Genomic DNA, 17,344 nt, shown 5'->3' with positions numbered 1-17,344 from the left:
TGTTAAAAAACTCGATTTAGTGCAGTTTTCATATAAGAAGTTACACTCTTGGGCCTAAATTACTGGTGCTGTACGTGACTTGTGATTGACACTTTCTTCCGACTTCTTTTAGATAATACTGAGCCGACGGCATATCTGATAAAATGAAACGAACCGCAAGTAGGAATGATATCTTTTATTCCAATATTTAATTTTCCTTTTCTTTTCAGAGGGTACCATGATTTATAAGGTGTACCTATTATCAAGTATCTTGAGCAATAGTGGAAAATGCACCCCATTCCAATCGGCGTAAAGTTTCCCATTTTAGATGATACGTGTCACTTCCTGGAGAATAATGTTTTCGTTCAGTTCCAGTGACGCCCGACAAGTTGTATGTAGATGGCTGAAATCCCTGCCAAAAGTCTAATAGTGACTGGGAGGCAAAGGCGAAAAGGAAATTGCGGCGTCATTCGTATCTTGAAAGTAGTTTTTTCACATTTGATTATTCACGTCGTAGTGATATCGCTTGACATTGATTAAAAGTAGGTTATGTCAGGTTTGTAAATAGAAAATACACAATATGTCGTACTAAAAGAGTTGTTTGCTTGCCTGTTTTCGAACATTATTCATTAATTCAAAATAGATATGCCTACAATTTATATTTAACCATTTCATATGTTCAAAATATGTTTTTCTTTCATTGTCCATTGTTTATCCATTTTTCACCATCCGAGGACGTGACGTGGCGACATTAAAGCAAATGCACAATTTGAGTTTAATAAGCTTTTTTCAACCTTCCGGGGATACTATGTACTTATTGACTGAGTGGGAGGGCCGTACGGGAAAATATTTGGCTCGAGGTGATGCCGTACAAATGACCGAGAGCCAAATATTTTCCCGTACGGCCCGACCTAACTCAGTCAATAAGCATTTTATCATATGACCCTCACGAAAATAAAAATAATTAAAAAAAAGAAAGCGCGCGGATTCGAGCAGGGCCGGACGGGTTTTTCCGGCCCGCTTACGTCAACCCGTCCGGCCCCCATCACGTGACTTTTTCCAATGGTTTTATTAGAGCGCGCGAGCAGGGCCGTACGGGTCATATGATAATTTGAAATACTTATCAGAGAATTGACTACGTCGGTCATACTATGTATTTCAAGAGTGGATCCTGTACTAACTGGTATGGACTGTAAAGCTACAAACTCTGATCAGTTAAAGGAAAGGTAAAGTAATTATTCACAACGTCGGTTGTTCCTTCTTTTCAGTTAAAATTCAATCTTTGATGTCAATTCGTAATGATTTTCATTAGCTCCTTTTGACCCAACATGCATGCATTTCGTTTAAACTTTATAGTATAAAATTCTGACGGGCATTTTATATGCTGGGTATTTTTGTCATGTATACACTAAGAGATAACAAGCTCCTGTTATTTAATCATGTAAAGTGGCTCTAAAAATCCAGAATGATTCCGGAACCAGTAAATAAATATTTCGATTTTAATGGACTGGCCAAGAAATTTAATTTCTTAAAATGCTTACAGCGCAACTACAGGTTGCAAACTATGAGGACTTTCTGAATGAGCAGATTCCAGAATAAATTAAACCATTAGTTTTTCCTACCTTAAAAAAGCACTGCCAGAATTAGATTACTTCAAACCCTTTGACGCTTGGAAGCATTACTGCAGTTTCGGCATGTGCTCGGAACCTTATATATGAATTTAGGCACTGCCTGAAAGCGTGGCTCCAAATAGGCACAAGGAGCCCAATCAGTTTAGATGAAACTGAAGGATGAAAATAAATTCGGAGCAAAAAATCTCTTTCAATTTTTCTTCTTCTTCGAGAAAAAAAAAAAATGTCCACCATAGTGAAAACCATGAAGTAAAAAATTGAAATTGAAATGCTCTTCATCGTTTTTTTTTTTTCGCACGAGTCTTTGTTTTCGACCTTATACTACTCTCCCACTTAGGAATTTTGTCACATGTACAAACCCCACGACCAACCACTTATAATATTCTTCATTTAAATATTTTTATTCCTTTCATAAAAGCCATAACTATTTTTCGAGAAGCTTGAAAACTTAAGCTTACTAGATCCCTGTGTTGTGTACACGGACGTATGTACGGACTGACGGAAGGAAGTGACGTCAGACAAGCCATGAAAAATCAACTCCATGGGTTATCAATTTTTCTTAAGGAGATTCCCTTGAAATAGAAGGAGAAATGTCATTTTCCCAAAACTTTGCATAGTCCTTCATTGCACCATAGTTGTTTCCAATATGTAATTAAAAAGGGAGGTCACCATTCTCGTTTTCGTGCTACATGACCTCAAAATATGACAAAATACGGCCCTCATGACAGATATGGCAATATATATAACCGGAAGTCGAATGAAAATAAAACCATTCCTTACAAAATCTATATTTTTTTAACCAAGCTACAAAAGGTTATGTTAACTACACTACCTAGTCTAAGCAATGAATAATTGCTTATTATCTTCCATTGCCTATCTATACTTACAGAAAAATACGGAATACAGGAGTTAAGATGCTATTGGATCGTCGTGGTGTTATTGATGGCAATCCCTCAATCGAGTAAGAAGATGTGTATTTGGTCAGAGTTTATTTTCATTATTTATGAGTTCGATAATGGCTATGAGTCCGATTCTTGAAGAACATGCACGTAGACAGATGGGGTCCTGAGCTCTTCGGAGTCCTTCATTGTACTCCTCCCTCTGTTGCTCACTAGCGTTTCACCATTGTGGATAAAAATGTCTCCATCTATGTTTTCATGTATGCGCCTGCGATTTTTGTGAAAGCGCTAGCGCATCTCGGAAATCTTCAAGTTTTGATATCCCCGCAAATAGTGGAATTATGAGCTAGTTTGGCTTAAAGAGGGCCACTTCTCTCACACATATCACTGAAACTTCTCGCTAATTATCCTGACTTTTAGAGGAGATTTACTGAATCTTTCAATAGATCAATTGGAATATATCTGTATTTAAATTAGTATTTTACTATAACTTGGAAATTTCTCGCGCGCTGATTGGCTTAGAACCATTTTCGATTAGAGGCTAGACCTGTGTGCTTACGACATCCGTCACGCGCGCACTGAAGGAGCGGATGTAACGGCTTTTTCAAACTATTTACTTGTCTTTTTGTTCATTTTTTTCGACTTTGTTATGGAACATTGCTGCGCTCGTGGTTCCACTTGAGTTTGGATCATTTTTGACGTCATTTCATGTTCGATTACAGTACAGACCCATAGAAAACTGACTTCGATTTGTTAATTGGAAATTTTTGAAGCAAACGTATGATTCAATGAAATAATTTTTTCGAAAGGAGTTAAATATTCCGGTGCATCGTAAAAAGAAAAGGTATGGCTCAGAGTTTGGCTCTGGGTGTGGCTGTTAGACTAGTTTCAGCCTCCACGACGAGTTTCTGCCCATTACTTGTCAATTTGCTGAGATAGCCCTTTAAACAAGAGTACGTCATTGAGAGCTTTCACCTGTAAACTTGTCAAAATAAAAGAGTTCATAGATTTTAATTCGTACTAAAGTAAAACGCATCTCAAATATGATGTTATTTTTGGTTTAATTTATTTGGGTATTCTGAATTACTTATCGAGGAATGAAAATATTTTCACATGTTTTTCGAACCAAAAACTGTTTGTTTTGTCCTTATTACTTTTTTTTTCGTGTCAGTTATTTCAGCTGTGAGTTTTGTGTTTTGGAGTTTGTTTTTTCAGGAAATAACTTTTTACACAATTATCGGCAAACTCACTTACGAAAATATACGAAACACAAGAGATGCGAAAATAATAATGAAAAGTATTTTAATTCGAAATAATTTGGTTTTTGTTTTCATTAAGATAAGAAAAAGAAACAAATCCGGGAAAGCAAAGCAAAGAAGCGTCAAATCACTAAAACAAAAGGCAATTCCAACTTCCATCATGCATTATTCTGTGGAACGACAAGATTTAAAATACTTCCATTTACCAATTTGAAATTCAGTGTTTAATTTTGGTTTGTTTTCTATATGTGTTTACATTAATGGTTTTCGAACCCTCTCTGTCAAACTATACCTGTACAAATTGCCGACTCTTAATGTATGTTGTCCTTCTTCTTTCTTTCTCTCCTTACAATGGGATACTGGCATGTTGATTTGAAACTATATACGAGCTAATTGTTTTTTATGATTTACCAGACAAGCTGGCGGTAGACTTCTTATGTTTTTCACAAACAGAACCAAGCTATTTATTTAAGAAACATGAATTATTTCTCTAGAAATACAACTTGTGTAAACAGAAAAATAATTGCATAAGCAGTTTTTGCTAAGGTTCCACTAGTGCAGCGTACCTGTACGGTAAATTATTGAAAGGAAAAAAAATCGTGCATTATACGGGTAACATTAGCTATGTAGTATGAATGTAGAATAATGACAGCCTTAATTATAAAGTTCTATAAATAAAATCTTTATCATCCTATCGTAGAGTACTATATCATTGCAGGAATTTAATCTCAAATTCAATTTCATACGGGTGAAGTGGAGGATTACTTGGTAGTGGCTGGACAGTCAGAGTGATAGAGTAACAAAACGGCAAAAGCAGTTCGTACTCGTGTTTTATCTGGTAAGTACAAGTAAGATATGGACATTATTGACTACCAGAAATGCATTATTTCATTTGGTTTTTAAATGGAATAAATATTGCTAAGAATAGCAACCAGGTCTTAGATTTAGCATTGATAACAGTGTTTTGTTAGTTATATCTTTTCAAAACAGTAAAACATTATATACGATTATCATAATATTTCATAAGGGCGCTTTTCATTAGGTCGAACCGACCAGTCCATGCCAAGCGGCAAGTTCTCAGATGGTACGCGTCAGTTTTCCATTGTTGTGAGACCTTGGTTAACTGACCAGTTCTAAAGAACTGACGCATACCATTTGAAAACTGTCCGCTCGGACTGGTCGGTTAGACATGATGGAAAGCGCCTTTTGACTGGACCTCTCCCCCCGTCAATGATAATAAAAATGTATAAACTAAGAATTACAGAATGCTGACATTACTCAAATTCTTGTTATACCATTCCACTTAATTTAGTTTTTCTTTCTGTGTTTCTTTCTTTGCTTTATTTCTTTCTCCCAGGCTTCCTTTCTTTCTAACTAATTGAATGAAAAATCGCGATAATTTTAATTAAACTTCAGGTTAATCTAAAACATTACGAGTGAACAGTATTATGACATGAGCGTGAATGACACCCTCACTTTTTAAGTGTGTTGCATACAATTACTTGTAGTTAAACCATAAATGAAAAAAGGACATATCCCCTTCCCAATAACTGGGTACGATCGTCAAGAAAAGTTATTCGATTGTTTATATGGCGGCCATGTAGCCAGGGCACAGATAATTGAGCTAATAGAGTGCTTGCTGGTGGCCGTCTTATGGCTATTCGTTTTATTAATGTATTGTTTAATTTGGAGCGGAACCTTTAATAAAGTTCCTTGCGCATTCAGTAAATTACGATAACGCTAGTAAAAAGTATAACGATGTATAACAAACAAATAACCGTTTTTGCCATGCCAACTGTGTTTGAAGTATAATCAACCCAAAGTTAAATTTTCGCGCGCTGTCATTGGCTCAAAATATCACATATGCCTTCGAAGTTTTGCTTCTCGGCCCAATGTTCTTTTTTCGGAGAATTTCTCATCCTCGGACATCATTTGCCAGCCGATTCGATTTCAGCGAGTCAGAAGGAATTTATTTTTTCAGATATGAATTATCAACTTAACTAAAAAGGATTCCACGCACATGATGCAAAGCTTCGTTACGTTCATAAGTCATCTCCAGCCTGGACTGATACTCATATTATCATTTTGATAAATGAAAGCTGTTTCCAGTGTTCGATCTCAGTCGTTGATTCGTTTGTATTTTAATAGTTTCCAAATGAATTCAAAACAAACCAAAAAATTCATTCACATAACAACATGGATGCTTACAACGCATGTTGTTATGTGTGTGATAAAAGACATTTACCTACAGCATAGTTTTATTAATTTTTGTGTTTACTGTCGTAGTTTTTTCTCAATCAGCCTTTTTAATTCACTCTCAGTAGTCGTAAAAACCGAGTTTCATCGTTTTCCATGTTTTTCTTCGTTTTCACGTAATTTATTTACTTTACTGATGTCACACTTCGAAAGGGAGTTGTCGTCTGGTAGGGTTATTAAAATTTAAAATTTAGTGTTTGGATCCAAGCAGAAAAATAAAGAGTCACAGAGTAAAGGATTGGTCATTGATTAGCGTGCTTTCATTTGAGTTTTGGGTGCGCGCCGGCGGAAGGTTCTAAGCACGAAGAAAAGCGTAAGAGTCACACGAGGCGTAGCCGAGCTTACTTGAGTGCTTAAACAGGCAACCGACCAAGTAGAGATATGACATTTTTTAATATTCAAAATCGCTAGGAAGGGGTGGGGGTTGGGGCGGTGTTTAATCCAAAACATTTTTACCAGCTAAAATTTCTAAAAATGGATTAAATATCACTGATCGTTCTTAAATAGCTCAGGAATTCAATACCTTTTTTGTTAACGTAGGACCTCGACTTGCAACATCTATTCCACCCTCTGAGAAATCATTTATGAGTTACCTTGGTACCCCGTCTAACAATTCTTTTTTTTTCTCACCAACATTTCCAGTTGAGATTGAAGACATCATTTCTAACTTAAATTCAAACAAGTCTTCTGGTCCATACAGTATTCCAACATTCCTACTCAAGATTTTAAAGGAGAGAGCTTTATACCCTCTAGCAATTATTATTAATCACTTTTTCTCAACTTGTCTAATCTGAAACTCTCTCAAGTTGTTCCTATTCATAAAAAGGGTTCACAACTTGACATTATTTTTAAACTACCGTTCCATATCTCTTCTTTCTGTTTTCAACAAAATCCTAGAAAAACTAGTATATAATCGACTAACCAAGTTTATTAATCTATCATCAACCCTGTATGAAAATCAGTTTGGTTTTCGTTCCAATCATTCCACCATTCATTCATTTACTCTATTAATAGACAAGGGCTTATGATCAGTGGTATTTTTTTAGACCTACAAAAAGCTTTCGATACAGTGGACTATGAGATCTTAATAAGAAAATTAGAACACTATGGAACCCGTGGAGTTCCACTTTACTGGTTCCTTTCTTATCTAACTAATAGAAAACAATTTGTATCTATAGGTAATGCTACTTCAGACTATAGAACTATCACCTGTGGAGTTCCTCAAGGCTCTGTTCTAGGACCTCTACTCTTTCTTATCTATATTAATGATACATATAAGTCATCTAACCTGTTGGATTTTCACTTATTTGCTGATGATATCAATCTATTTCTTAGTGATCCTAATCTTCAGCATTTGGAGAATAAAACTAACTCCAAATTCTATAAAGTTTCACAATGGCTAAATGCAAACAATTTATCTCTCAATTCTGAAAAAACAAATTTTGTTCTTTTTCATCCACCCCAAAAGAAGATTACATATCATTTCAAATTAATAATTGGCATTCATCAGTTTAAGCAGGAAACATATGTTAAATATTTAGGTCTTATTATTGATAAAAACCTGAGTTGGAAACAACACATTCATGAGCTGTGTAAAAACATTTCTAGAGGTATTGGCATAATTTCTAAACTAAGATATTTTGTAAATAATTCTATTTTGAAACAATTATACTACTGTCTTATCTACCCTTATTTGACATATGGTATGATTATTTGGGGATCAACCTACAGTACTAATCTTCAATCACTCATTAGACTTCAAGAAAAAGCCCTACGAATCATGACCTTTTCCAAATTGCGGCATTGACCAACATTCAGAACCTATTTTCAAAAAAATGGAAATTTTAAGATTCCAAGACCTTTTTTCTCTCATTGTTGTGAGCTTATATATATATATTTATATGAAGATCAAAATGGATAATGGATGATAAGATATCACCGAGTATCTAAATCATCTCTGAGTCGTTACATCGGCACAGCATCAATAGCATAACCACCATGTATCAATGCTCATAATCAAAATTAAAAATATATAGACTTGAGACTCATTCTATCGTACTTTAATCATGACCTGTCGCTACTCGTTTGTGGTGAATTCCTGTCTCTGCTGGGCCAATCTGACAGTTCTAATCATCACAGAAGGTTTCAGCAGGGGCTACATTTCCTAAAATGACTTTCGATATTTTGGATTTCAATTGATACTGATCTTTTGTAAAGCTCATCCGCAATACTTTGGAAACAGATAAATGAAAATTTCAAGGCAATCCCGCTTTTTACAGCGCGATGTTCAAATATGCTTCGAATTTTGGATCGACTTTTCAAGCGACGTCATAACTTTTTTCTGCCCTAGACTTTCCATCCAAATTTGTACACAGACTGCTTTAGTACTAGATGATAAGATTCTGAAAATTTCAGAAAAATCGTACCTGAGGATGAGGAGAAAAAAGCCAAAAACTGTTTGATTTTCGGTCGTAATAGGCTGAACACTTAAAAACTCAAAATAAAATACACTGTTAGCAATCCAAGCACATTATATGAAAAATCCAGTCAAATTGCCGCACTAGTTTTGCGAAGCGAGCGAGAATAAAACTGTCCAAAATTCGCAAAATTATTAAGGTAAAAAGGTAAATTGTTCCTATCATATCAGTCACGTATAAAAAAAGACTTATTTTTTGGTTACAAACTGCGTGCAGAACTCTTTTTACTCAAGATATATATTTTATATATTTTAATAGTTTAGCTTAAAAAGACGAACATGTAACTGTTTTTTGCAGAAACCTTAACTTGTTATCTGTCGCTCTTAGCCATTCATCGAGGCAAAATACTGACGTAGTGAATGGTTAAGATAGAGTACTGTGTTTGGGCTTCATATTAAAGGAGTACAGAACATATCGGTATCATTAAAAGTACCTAAAGATAAAACGAGTTTTTATAAATGATTTAACTGTTAATATAGATTTTTAAATCAGTCCTGTTCATGAAATTTTGAAATCTTCAGCGACTGAGGAATAAGTATATAAGGTAAGAGTAAAGCTAGGCTGAAGCATTAACACACACCGAATTTTGCAAACTATATTAATGTTTTTGGTTTTTATATCCGAAACCGCTCTGAATCTATCTCTAGATTTTTCCTATTCGGATTTATTTATGTTTTGTGCCCATTATTGACCAAAGATTTGAAGCGGCAATTATGGATTTATCGTAATTCATAAATAAAGTAAGTCAATACCACCAGCAAAGTGTTATGAATGCCGCACTCAGACGTCATCAAACAAGCTTTGACGGGTAAGGGTTTTTCCTGAGGTTGTTTCAGGGCTTGATGAAACTGACAATTTTCAGTGCAAGTCAGTCCTAATCACTGTTGAATTTACCTCACGTTTCAGACGTCATTGCACCTTTGGTTTAAAAGAAAAGAAGGAATAGAAAGAGAGGACTAAAAAACACAATTCCATAAGTGATTATAATAATGGGTTGTGCTTCATCAATTGATTCGAATGTGCGAAAAGAATTCGTTTCCATTCCGCTGTCAACTACACAAAAATACCTTGTACGAGAGACTTGGGAAACTATCGATGCTCACAAAAACTCAGTGGGGAAAAAGACGTTTTTAAGGTAAGTTTGGATTGATGTAGTTAATCATGCGCGTGCAAGGATACTTATTACAAATTCGTCCTTTATATTCGTAGTTAATACTTTTTCTCTTTAAAATAAACAGTCTTTGTCTTTTTCGGTGCCCACTATTTTGACTATAGATTGAATATTACATAAATAATGATCGTGTAATTCTAATACTGAGGAAAAAAGGAGCCAGTTTTTTTTTAATCAGACAGAGATACAGATCTTTTCAAAGATGTTACATATTTTTTTCAAAGATATTCTTTTGAGAAATGTTTCAATTTTTGTTCTGCACAAATTTATTATGAAAAAAAATTCAACAATAAGTTCAAAGTGAGCGACTGAGATCCTTAAATAATAGAAATTATTTTGGGTTCGTTTAAAACTTTGAGAAACGAGAATGTAATTATCTTACGCATGGGGAATGTTTTTCGGTGTTTTGAGAGAAAAGCAAAATTAACTTTAATGAAAACATTTCATCCTGTGAAAGTTCAAATCTGCTTCAGCACTAGCAATAATTAAAGAATCAATAACTCTTATATTTCATCGTTTAAGTCCTAATTGTAATTCTGTGTGTCTTCAACATCTTCCGAGTCAAATTTAATCAAGCCTGGCGTATAGCAGAATTACACACGTTTTTTACGGGCGTCAATACCCTTCAACGTTATGACAAACGTTAATGCAACTAGACTATTTCTCCCAGCACTTTATATATTTATAAGAGAAAAGAATGGACGAAATAAAATGATAATGACGTAAAAGCGTGAAAGTAAACAACTAATGAAGTACAACGAGGCATTAATTATTGAGGTAAGCACTATTATGACAAAACTTAGTTCTAGTAATAGAAAAGACCTCTTAAGAATTAAGTAACATGAAAAAAACGAACACTTCTATTATAACTATTCACTAGGGATTTAATTGATTTTTAAAGGCCTCAAGTTTTCTTCTGTCATGTGCAAATAAACTGGATGAAAAGGCATTGCCTTAAGGTTTATCTGGGCCTGGTTGTACGAAGCCCTGGCGTTTACCATACTTCTGAATAATGTGACTAGTACGTTTCCCCCCGCTTTTACCCTTTGATTAATGTTATTCATAGCATACCAAAATATTTCACGGCGGCCAGGAATTGAAGAAAACTTTAAATAACCATTTCAGTGCTTCAGGGTAGACGTTGGCAACAAATAATTGTTCCACTTCACTGATTCAACTGCTTTTCTTCCTCCTCCAAATCTCAAACAACGAAGTTTCAGTTTATTCAATTTGCAAACAAAAGGGAGAAACGAATGTAAAAAACAAAAAACAATGGCGTAGCATGAGCAGGATACGAAAATGTCATACGAAAATTTCATTTCCCAAAAATAGAATAAAGTAAACCAAAAAAAATTGCGGTGTGAAAAAAAAAATTTTTTTCTTTTCTTTTCTTTTCTTTTCTTTTCTTTTTTCTTTTTTTTTTTTTTTTTTTTTTCCCTTTTTTTTTCTTTTTTTCTTTTTTGTCATTTCGTGTAAAGCAGCAGCAAATTTTGATAGAAAAAGACATCTATTTACATTATAACTTTTGAAGCTTATCCGTAAGATTCCTTCAATATATAATCATCGATGATTTTTTTTCTATATTACTAAAAAGCGATATCTTCATCCCAGTATGAAGATATTTTAAGTGTACCTAACCCCTGATACATATATTTCCAATTACTAACTGCGACGTGGGTTGGTTTGGTTGGTTTGGTTGGTTTGGTAACGAATGAAAATACAACAGTATGTCGTCATAGCCGATAGCTTACAGATGTTTTGGTGGGTTAGTTTATCACTTGACTTATCTTCAACAGGTTTTTTGAAATTAACCCAGACTTCCAGAAACTATTTCCTGAGTTTGTGAACCTTAAGCGAGAAGAGCTAGAAAGAGCCAATGCTTTACATGGACACGCTAAACGAGTTATGAAGGCCGTGGAAAATGCTGTTACAGCCATGGATGATACGGAGAGTTTTGCTGCATACCTGGAGGGACTGGGGCAGAGACATGTAGCACGTGCCCTTAAACCATCTTATCTGGATGTAAGTACAAAGAATAGGGACATGAGCTGGTCGTGTATATAATAATATAATGGCGTGCCTATATTATTCATTCTTGTTATTGTAAAAAATGTAGATGACGATTATCAGCACGGCGTCTCGCACGCGCTGGTCCCCGTTGCTGAAGTTGTCCTTATAAAGAACATAAATCTGCCTTGCTTTTCAAGTTGCAAAATGATTTAATATAAATTCACTTTCATGCCATTTGGCAATAACTTGTTGCGTGCATCCAGAACTAGATACTTCTATTTCGCTAAGATCGCAGCCGTGTTTACACATGAAAATCATTGACCACGCACCTAACTGGTAACCGAAGATATAAGTTAGGATTGAATGTCGAACTGTTTCATATTTGACAAATTTATTTTACTTTGGTTTTCTGGCTACAAGTTGATTTATACTTTGTGTCTTTGCGTATATCTCAGGCGATGCAAGTGGCTCTGATGGACACTTTACAAGATCTACTGCAGTCACAATGGACTCAAGAAACCTCAGAGGCTTGGAATATTTTGTTTAGGTTTATTGCAGATACAATGAAGAGAGGGTTACAATCTGGCAAATAACTCTACGAATCATGAATCAGCTGGAACAACGCTTGGCTCACAGCCACTATGAAATTGAACGTAAAAGTAAAGGTTCATCAAATGTCGACTTCCATTAACAATGCAAAAAACATTGCTCTTTTTCCAAGCTCAAGAAATTCTATATATATATATTCATCATCAGAATCTTCCACACTACTTTCTATTTCTTCGTCAGCTTCTTCAAAACTAGTTTCCATGTCAACACACAGTGTCCCGTTTTCAACAGTATTAGTTTCAAATGATTTGCTCACTTTCACTAGAGGTATACATGTAGAATAATCATGGTCATTAAGATGACCCTTTTGGCTACCTACATTTACTTTTCTTTATCAGGAAAGGGACTTTTTTGTCTTCTCAGTTTATTGTCACTGGAATAGGTTTTCAATGTTTGTATTCCAATTCTTCTTGTTAATATTTTTGCACATTGTAATTGCTGCATCCAACTTTTATTGTGTTCACGTCAGTGATATCCTATTGATGGGTTGCAAGCATTCCCAAGAGAGGCAAAAGACAAAAACATGGCGGCCATTGTGGTGCCATTAACAATGGATGCTAATGAGAAATCTTTTCTTAAATAGCACCAACATGGCCGCAATGACGTAACGTGCAATCAAAGAATTCTATATAATCAACACCAATGACCTTCTGACCTGTTCTAGATCCGCTATATTTGAATTTAATAACCATTCAACTTACTTAAGGTAAAGTATCGTCATTTGTGCTTGAAATGTGTATTAATACCAATAACTACATCATCATATGCCATATGTATATATTATCATTGAATTTTATTTAACAATATTTTATAAAATATATATTCTATTTCTGTTTGAAGTACTGCTATAAGATTCTCATGATCAATCTCTTTAATATTAAGGATTATTCGCAAATAAAGTCAATACAATTTACCTCTGTTTTGTCTCGTTTACGTAGTCTTTCTATGGTCTTATATCGTTCAAGCTTTTGCCTTGTGTGAGGGAAAATGGTTGGAATGGCCCCCGAGGCTTAATAACTTTCTTGCCTTTCTGCCCACAAAGATGTTTATAAGAAACTTCAAAGCAGTCTGGTGTAAAGTGAGTGCTACAAACATAGCACGAATTCTCTTTGCCAGGATTTCAGACGGCTAGTTTAAGGGAATCCGGAATCCGGAATCCACGAAATTTTAGGCTTTGGAATCCGGAATCCAGTTTATCATGGAATCCGGAATCTACCCTTTTGGAATCCGGAATCCGCTACTTTGAAATTCAAAGTATACACTCAAATGCTATCGCCTCGACCTAGATTGAACCGATGTAGCCCCTCCCCCACTGTGTAATATCTCCACCAAGAATATCTGTCATTAGATGCTGATTTGATTGATTCTACTTATACTGGCAAGTACATCAAATATAATTTTCAGAGAAAGTATCTGAAAATTAACGATATGGAATCCGGAATCCGCAATACAAAAGTTTTGGAATCCGGAATCCAGACCCTTGGAATCCGTAATCCAGAGTCTCGGAATCCGGAATCCAGCGCTTGGAATCCGGAATCCACCATAAGTCCGGATTCCCTTACATGGGACTAGTTTTCAGGATCCAGATTTTTTTAAACTTTGTATCTCTTGGTAAATAATGATAAAAAATATCTGCTCCCTTAGTCTTCTTTGAGCCATTAGTACACCCAGAGACCATACAGTGCGGCATTTTCTCGAAAACACCGCGATTTTGGTAAGTTAAAATAAAAGCAGTGAAATTTCGTGCCCTTTCCTTGTAAACACCGACGGTGCTATGACATTGAGTTTCCAAAATGGCGGCTTCCATGTTAGCGATTTATCGCCATCGAGAAGGATTTATCCGCTTTATCACAAGATATGCCATATTATAATCCGTTAGGAAAATTACGGGGCGCGCGCTCTAATCAAATTAATTGATTGTTGCGCGCGGAATGTTGATAGAGTTCCATTCGTTCTTAGTGTTCATTTTAGGTCTTTCTCTGTTGATCTTCACCGCTTCGCTTACTTGTCTGAGTAGAGCATCCCTCTGAAACAATTCTGTTACATTGCACGTGCTTCCACAATACTGATCCTTCATTTTTGGAGTCCATCTCCCGCTAATGTTCTTTTCCTCTTGTATGTGTTGCGGGCTGTCTCTCCTATGTACGTCTGGTTGCACTCAGTGCATTTAATCTTGTATGTGGCATTAGCAGCTTTACAGGGACCTTTCCCTCCCGTTTGGCATACGATACAATCTTCTCTGCTACACTTCTCCTTGAACGGATCTGATCATTGCAATATTCTCTTCATACTAGTACCAGCTTTCTCGATGATCTTTATCTTTAGGCTTGAATCTTTTATATCCTTTTCTAAACTCTTCTTCAAATCAGAGTTGGGGGTAGCAGGTACAAATATAACACTACTGTATCCACCTTTCTTGAACCAGGTTTTCTTTTTAAGTCTTGTTCTCTCTCTTTCCTCCTCCATTCTTTCGGTCTGTACATCGGTGCTTCTCCTGATTGATCTTTCATTATCATATCCTTGTAAGCCTTCATTGCTGAGTCGACAACCTCATGCCTAAACTTCTTGTTGTATCCAGAATGCTGCATTCTCGGAATTAGCCTTTCCGAGGTTGATTCAAAGATTGGGAGGAGTTCACCTTGCATTGTATTGTGGTACTGCAAAACAATCCCACATTGCTAATGGCAACTAGACTCAGTCGTACCTCGGAATAGGTAATAGGTAATTTGTCTTAGTTAGAATCACTCGACTAACATATATATTTAGGCACTGCCTAAAAGCGGAGCTCTCGATACAGAAGCCACAGGGAGAACGATTTGAATGAAACTTAAAGGTAAAAGTGAGATCAGGGGAAAAATCTTCAATTATTTTTTATTCGAGATGAAGATAATTTCTCCCATAATAAAAACCATGCAGTGAAATCGAATCGAAATGCACTACATTGTTGTTTTTTGTGTGTGTGTGTTTGGGGGGGGGGGGGGGGGGAATTTTGTGCACAACTCACCCCCACCCCCAGGGGCTAGTTTTGTTCTTGGTAGATTCTTCGACAAAGTTTTCCAAGGCCGACAGTTTTAGGCTTTGAATCTCGTTTACTTAAAAAAAAACGAAAGATAACTACAGACAATCCAATACAATATCACGTTTAGTGAAATTTACTTCGGATGTCTTTCATTGAAATCGAAAATCTGGTGATTTAGGACAAATCAAGACTAAAAAACAGACTTGAAAACTGGTTAAGCTGAGCAAAAAATAAGGTTTACTTAATTATGTCTTTTACAGTTTTCCAAAAATAAAGCTTACATTCATTTAAACTTGACAAGAACAACTGAGACAAAATAGAAAATAATGCAAAAGGCAATGCAAAATACGAAATGACTAATTTCTTTGTCAGTAAATTGGCGTTTGTAAATGTTTTTGAATATTTTTTAGTTTTTTAGAGTGAAAGTCTAGTTCTATACAATAACATCTCTCAACAAAACACAAATTTGAGCTCATTTTTATAATCATACTTGCTCGAACAGCTTAATAAACAGTTGAATATTTGGTGTTAATTTATATTTCATTCAATAATTAAGTAAATTATCTGTAGAAAGATATAAAATTATTGAACGAAAGTCTTCTTTGTTTTGCCGATGGGACCCCGCGATAGGAGGCGAACAAAGCTGCTTTCTTGAACGAAAAACATACGCTAGTTGGTTAAAAACAACCGAATTGTCAAAGATTTACAAAGCTAAATAAAGGACGAATATTTGTTGTCGTAATATGCTCTCCGTGATATAATTCCTCCAGCAATAAAGCAAATTAAGCTTTTCTATAGAAATATAAATAGTTTTGAGAGAAAGTCTTTGATTTTTCGATTCGTCGAGAAAAATGCCTGTCAAAAAAAAATATATATATATACGATTGTTTGCTAAAAAACACACCTGAATTCTTGAAGAACACTTCTTGATCCATCTTTGACTACATGAAAGTATTTTTTTAATTGTTTTTGGTCCATAACTTGTCCTAAAACGATTTTTTCTGTGCATTTGAGAGCCGCATTTGTGAGCAGTTTTGCTTTGACATCAAGCGGGATTCATGTGTCGGACGGACGGAAGTGACGTCAGTCAACTAGCACTCAACTAATCACCTAAGGATGCCTTTACACACTAGGTACCGGGCGTATTTTGAACCGTTTAGTTCGTTTAGTTCGTTTAGTTTTTTAGTTCGTCTAGTTTTTTAGTTCGTTTAGTTTTTTAGTTCGTTTAGTTTTTTAGTTCGTTTAGTTTTTTAGTTCGAAACGTCGTACGTATTGATGGTTGCAACCGTTTCCAAGAGAATTAAAATGGATGCTAAAGAAATCTTTTCGCTCCCCCGAAAAGCAGCGATGACGTAACGTGCAATTTATACTTGAAGTATAAATTTAAGCAATACGATGTTCCCTGTTTGTCATTTTATTACCTTGGGGATTCCTTGATAAAGGTATATCTGCAGCTAGCTCGCAAAACTAAAAATTTAATCCGACCCCGCCAGAAAATATATTATTACCAAGATGACCTTAACTTTATCATTGCCAATTATTTCACAGATCACGATGGTCGGGTTGCTAGGGCTTTTCCTCCTGTTGCCCTCAACATTGAGAGTTTTAGGCCATAGACAGAAGTACAATATATCAAATGCGATAAAACTTGGCAGGGAAGTAGGTTGATAAATTACCTTCTAATTAACGTCGGTTTCATCCCATGTGACTGCTATTGTGACGTCATAAATCATTTCTAAATTTGGCATAAGAATAAAAATTTACAAAAGGAATAGTAAAAAATGTAAAATAGTTTTCTGCATAGAATTCTATAATTTCTGGTGAAAACCCGATCTCATTCGGATACAATGGCGTGAAATTACAGCTAATGAAATAAATTCAAATTTCCCGCCAAATGACCATATATGGTCAAATTTTAGGGGTATTTAAACAGCCAGACAATGAATGTATTAGCACAGGAGCAGGGACAACGTTGTATAAAATCAAATTTGTAGTTTTTTTTGACTTGGGATATATAGGGCTGTGACGCGTCTA

The 17,344-nt window shown here is 35.4% G+C and overlaps 1 protein-coding gene across 2 annotated transcripts; it reads left to right on the top strand.

Moving 5' to 3' along the window:
- Window positions 1-782: 782 nt before the first annotated feature.
- Window positions 783-13,067, top strand: LOC116295774 (globin-1). 2 transcript variants are annotated; one of them, XM_031703693.2, is made up of 6 exons: window positions 783-1,205; window positions 2,500-2,571; window positions 4,487-4,606; window positions 9,408-9,636; window positions 11,469-11,694; window positions 12,138-13,067. In XM_031703693.2, exons 4-6 carry the CDS (start codon window positions 9,491-9,493, stop codon window positions 12,273-12,275), a joined length of 510 nt encoding a protein of 169 aa, XP_031559553.1. In that variant the 5' UTR covers window positions 783-1,205; window positions 2,500-2,571; window positions 4,487-4,606; window positions 9,408-9,490; the 3' UTR covers window positions 12,276-13,067. The 2 variants fall into 2 exon arrangements, with proteins under 2 accessions (XP_031559553.1, XP_031559556.1); XM_031703696.2 differs by lacking the exon at window positions 2,500-2,571.
- The last annotated feature ends 4,277 nt before the right edge of the window (window positions 13,068-17,344 follow it).

The sequence above is a fragment of the Actinia tenebrosa genome, unplaced genomic scaffold (genome assembly GCF_029948245.1).
Source record: "Actinia tenebrosa isolate PJP-AT-01 unplaced genomic scaffold, QUT_ActTen_1.0 PGA_scaffold1__47_contigs__length_23844297, whole genome shotgun sequence".
NCBI lineage: Eukaryota > Metazoa > Cnidaria > Anthozoa > Actiniaria > Actiniidae > Actinia > Actinia tenebrosa.
The sequence above is the reverse complement of the archived record's forward strand: the minus strand, read 5'-3'. Positions and strand labels throughout refer to the sequence as shown.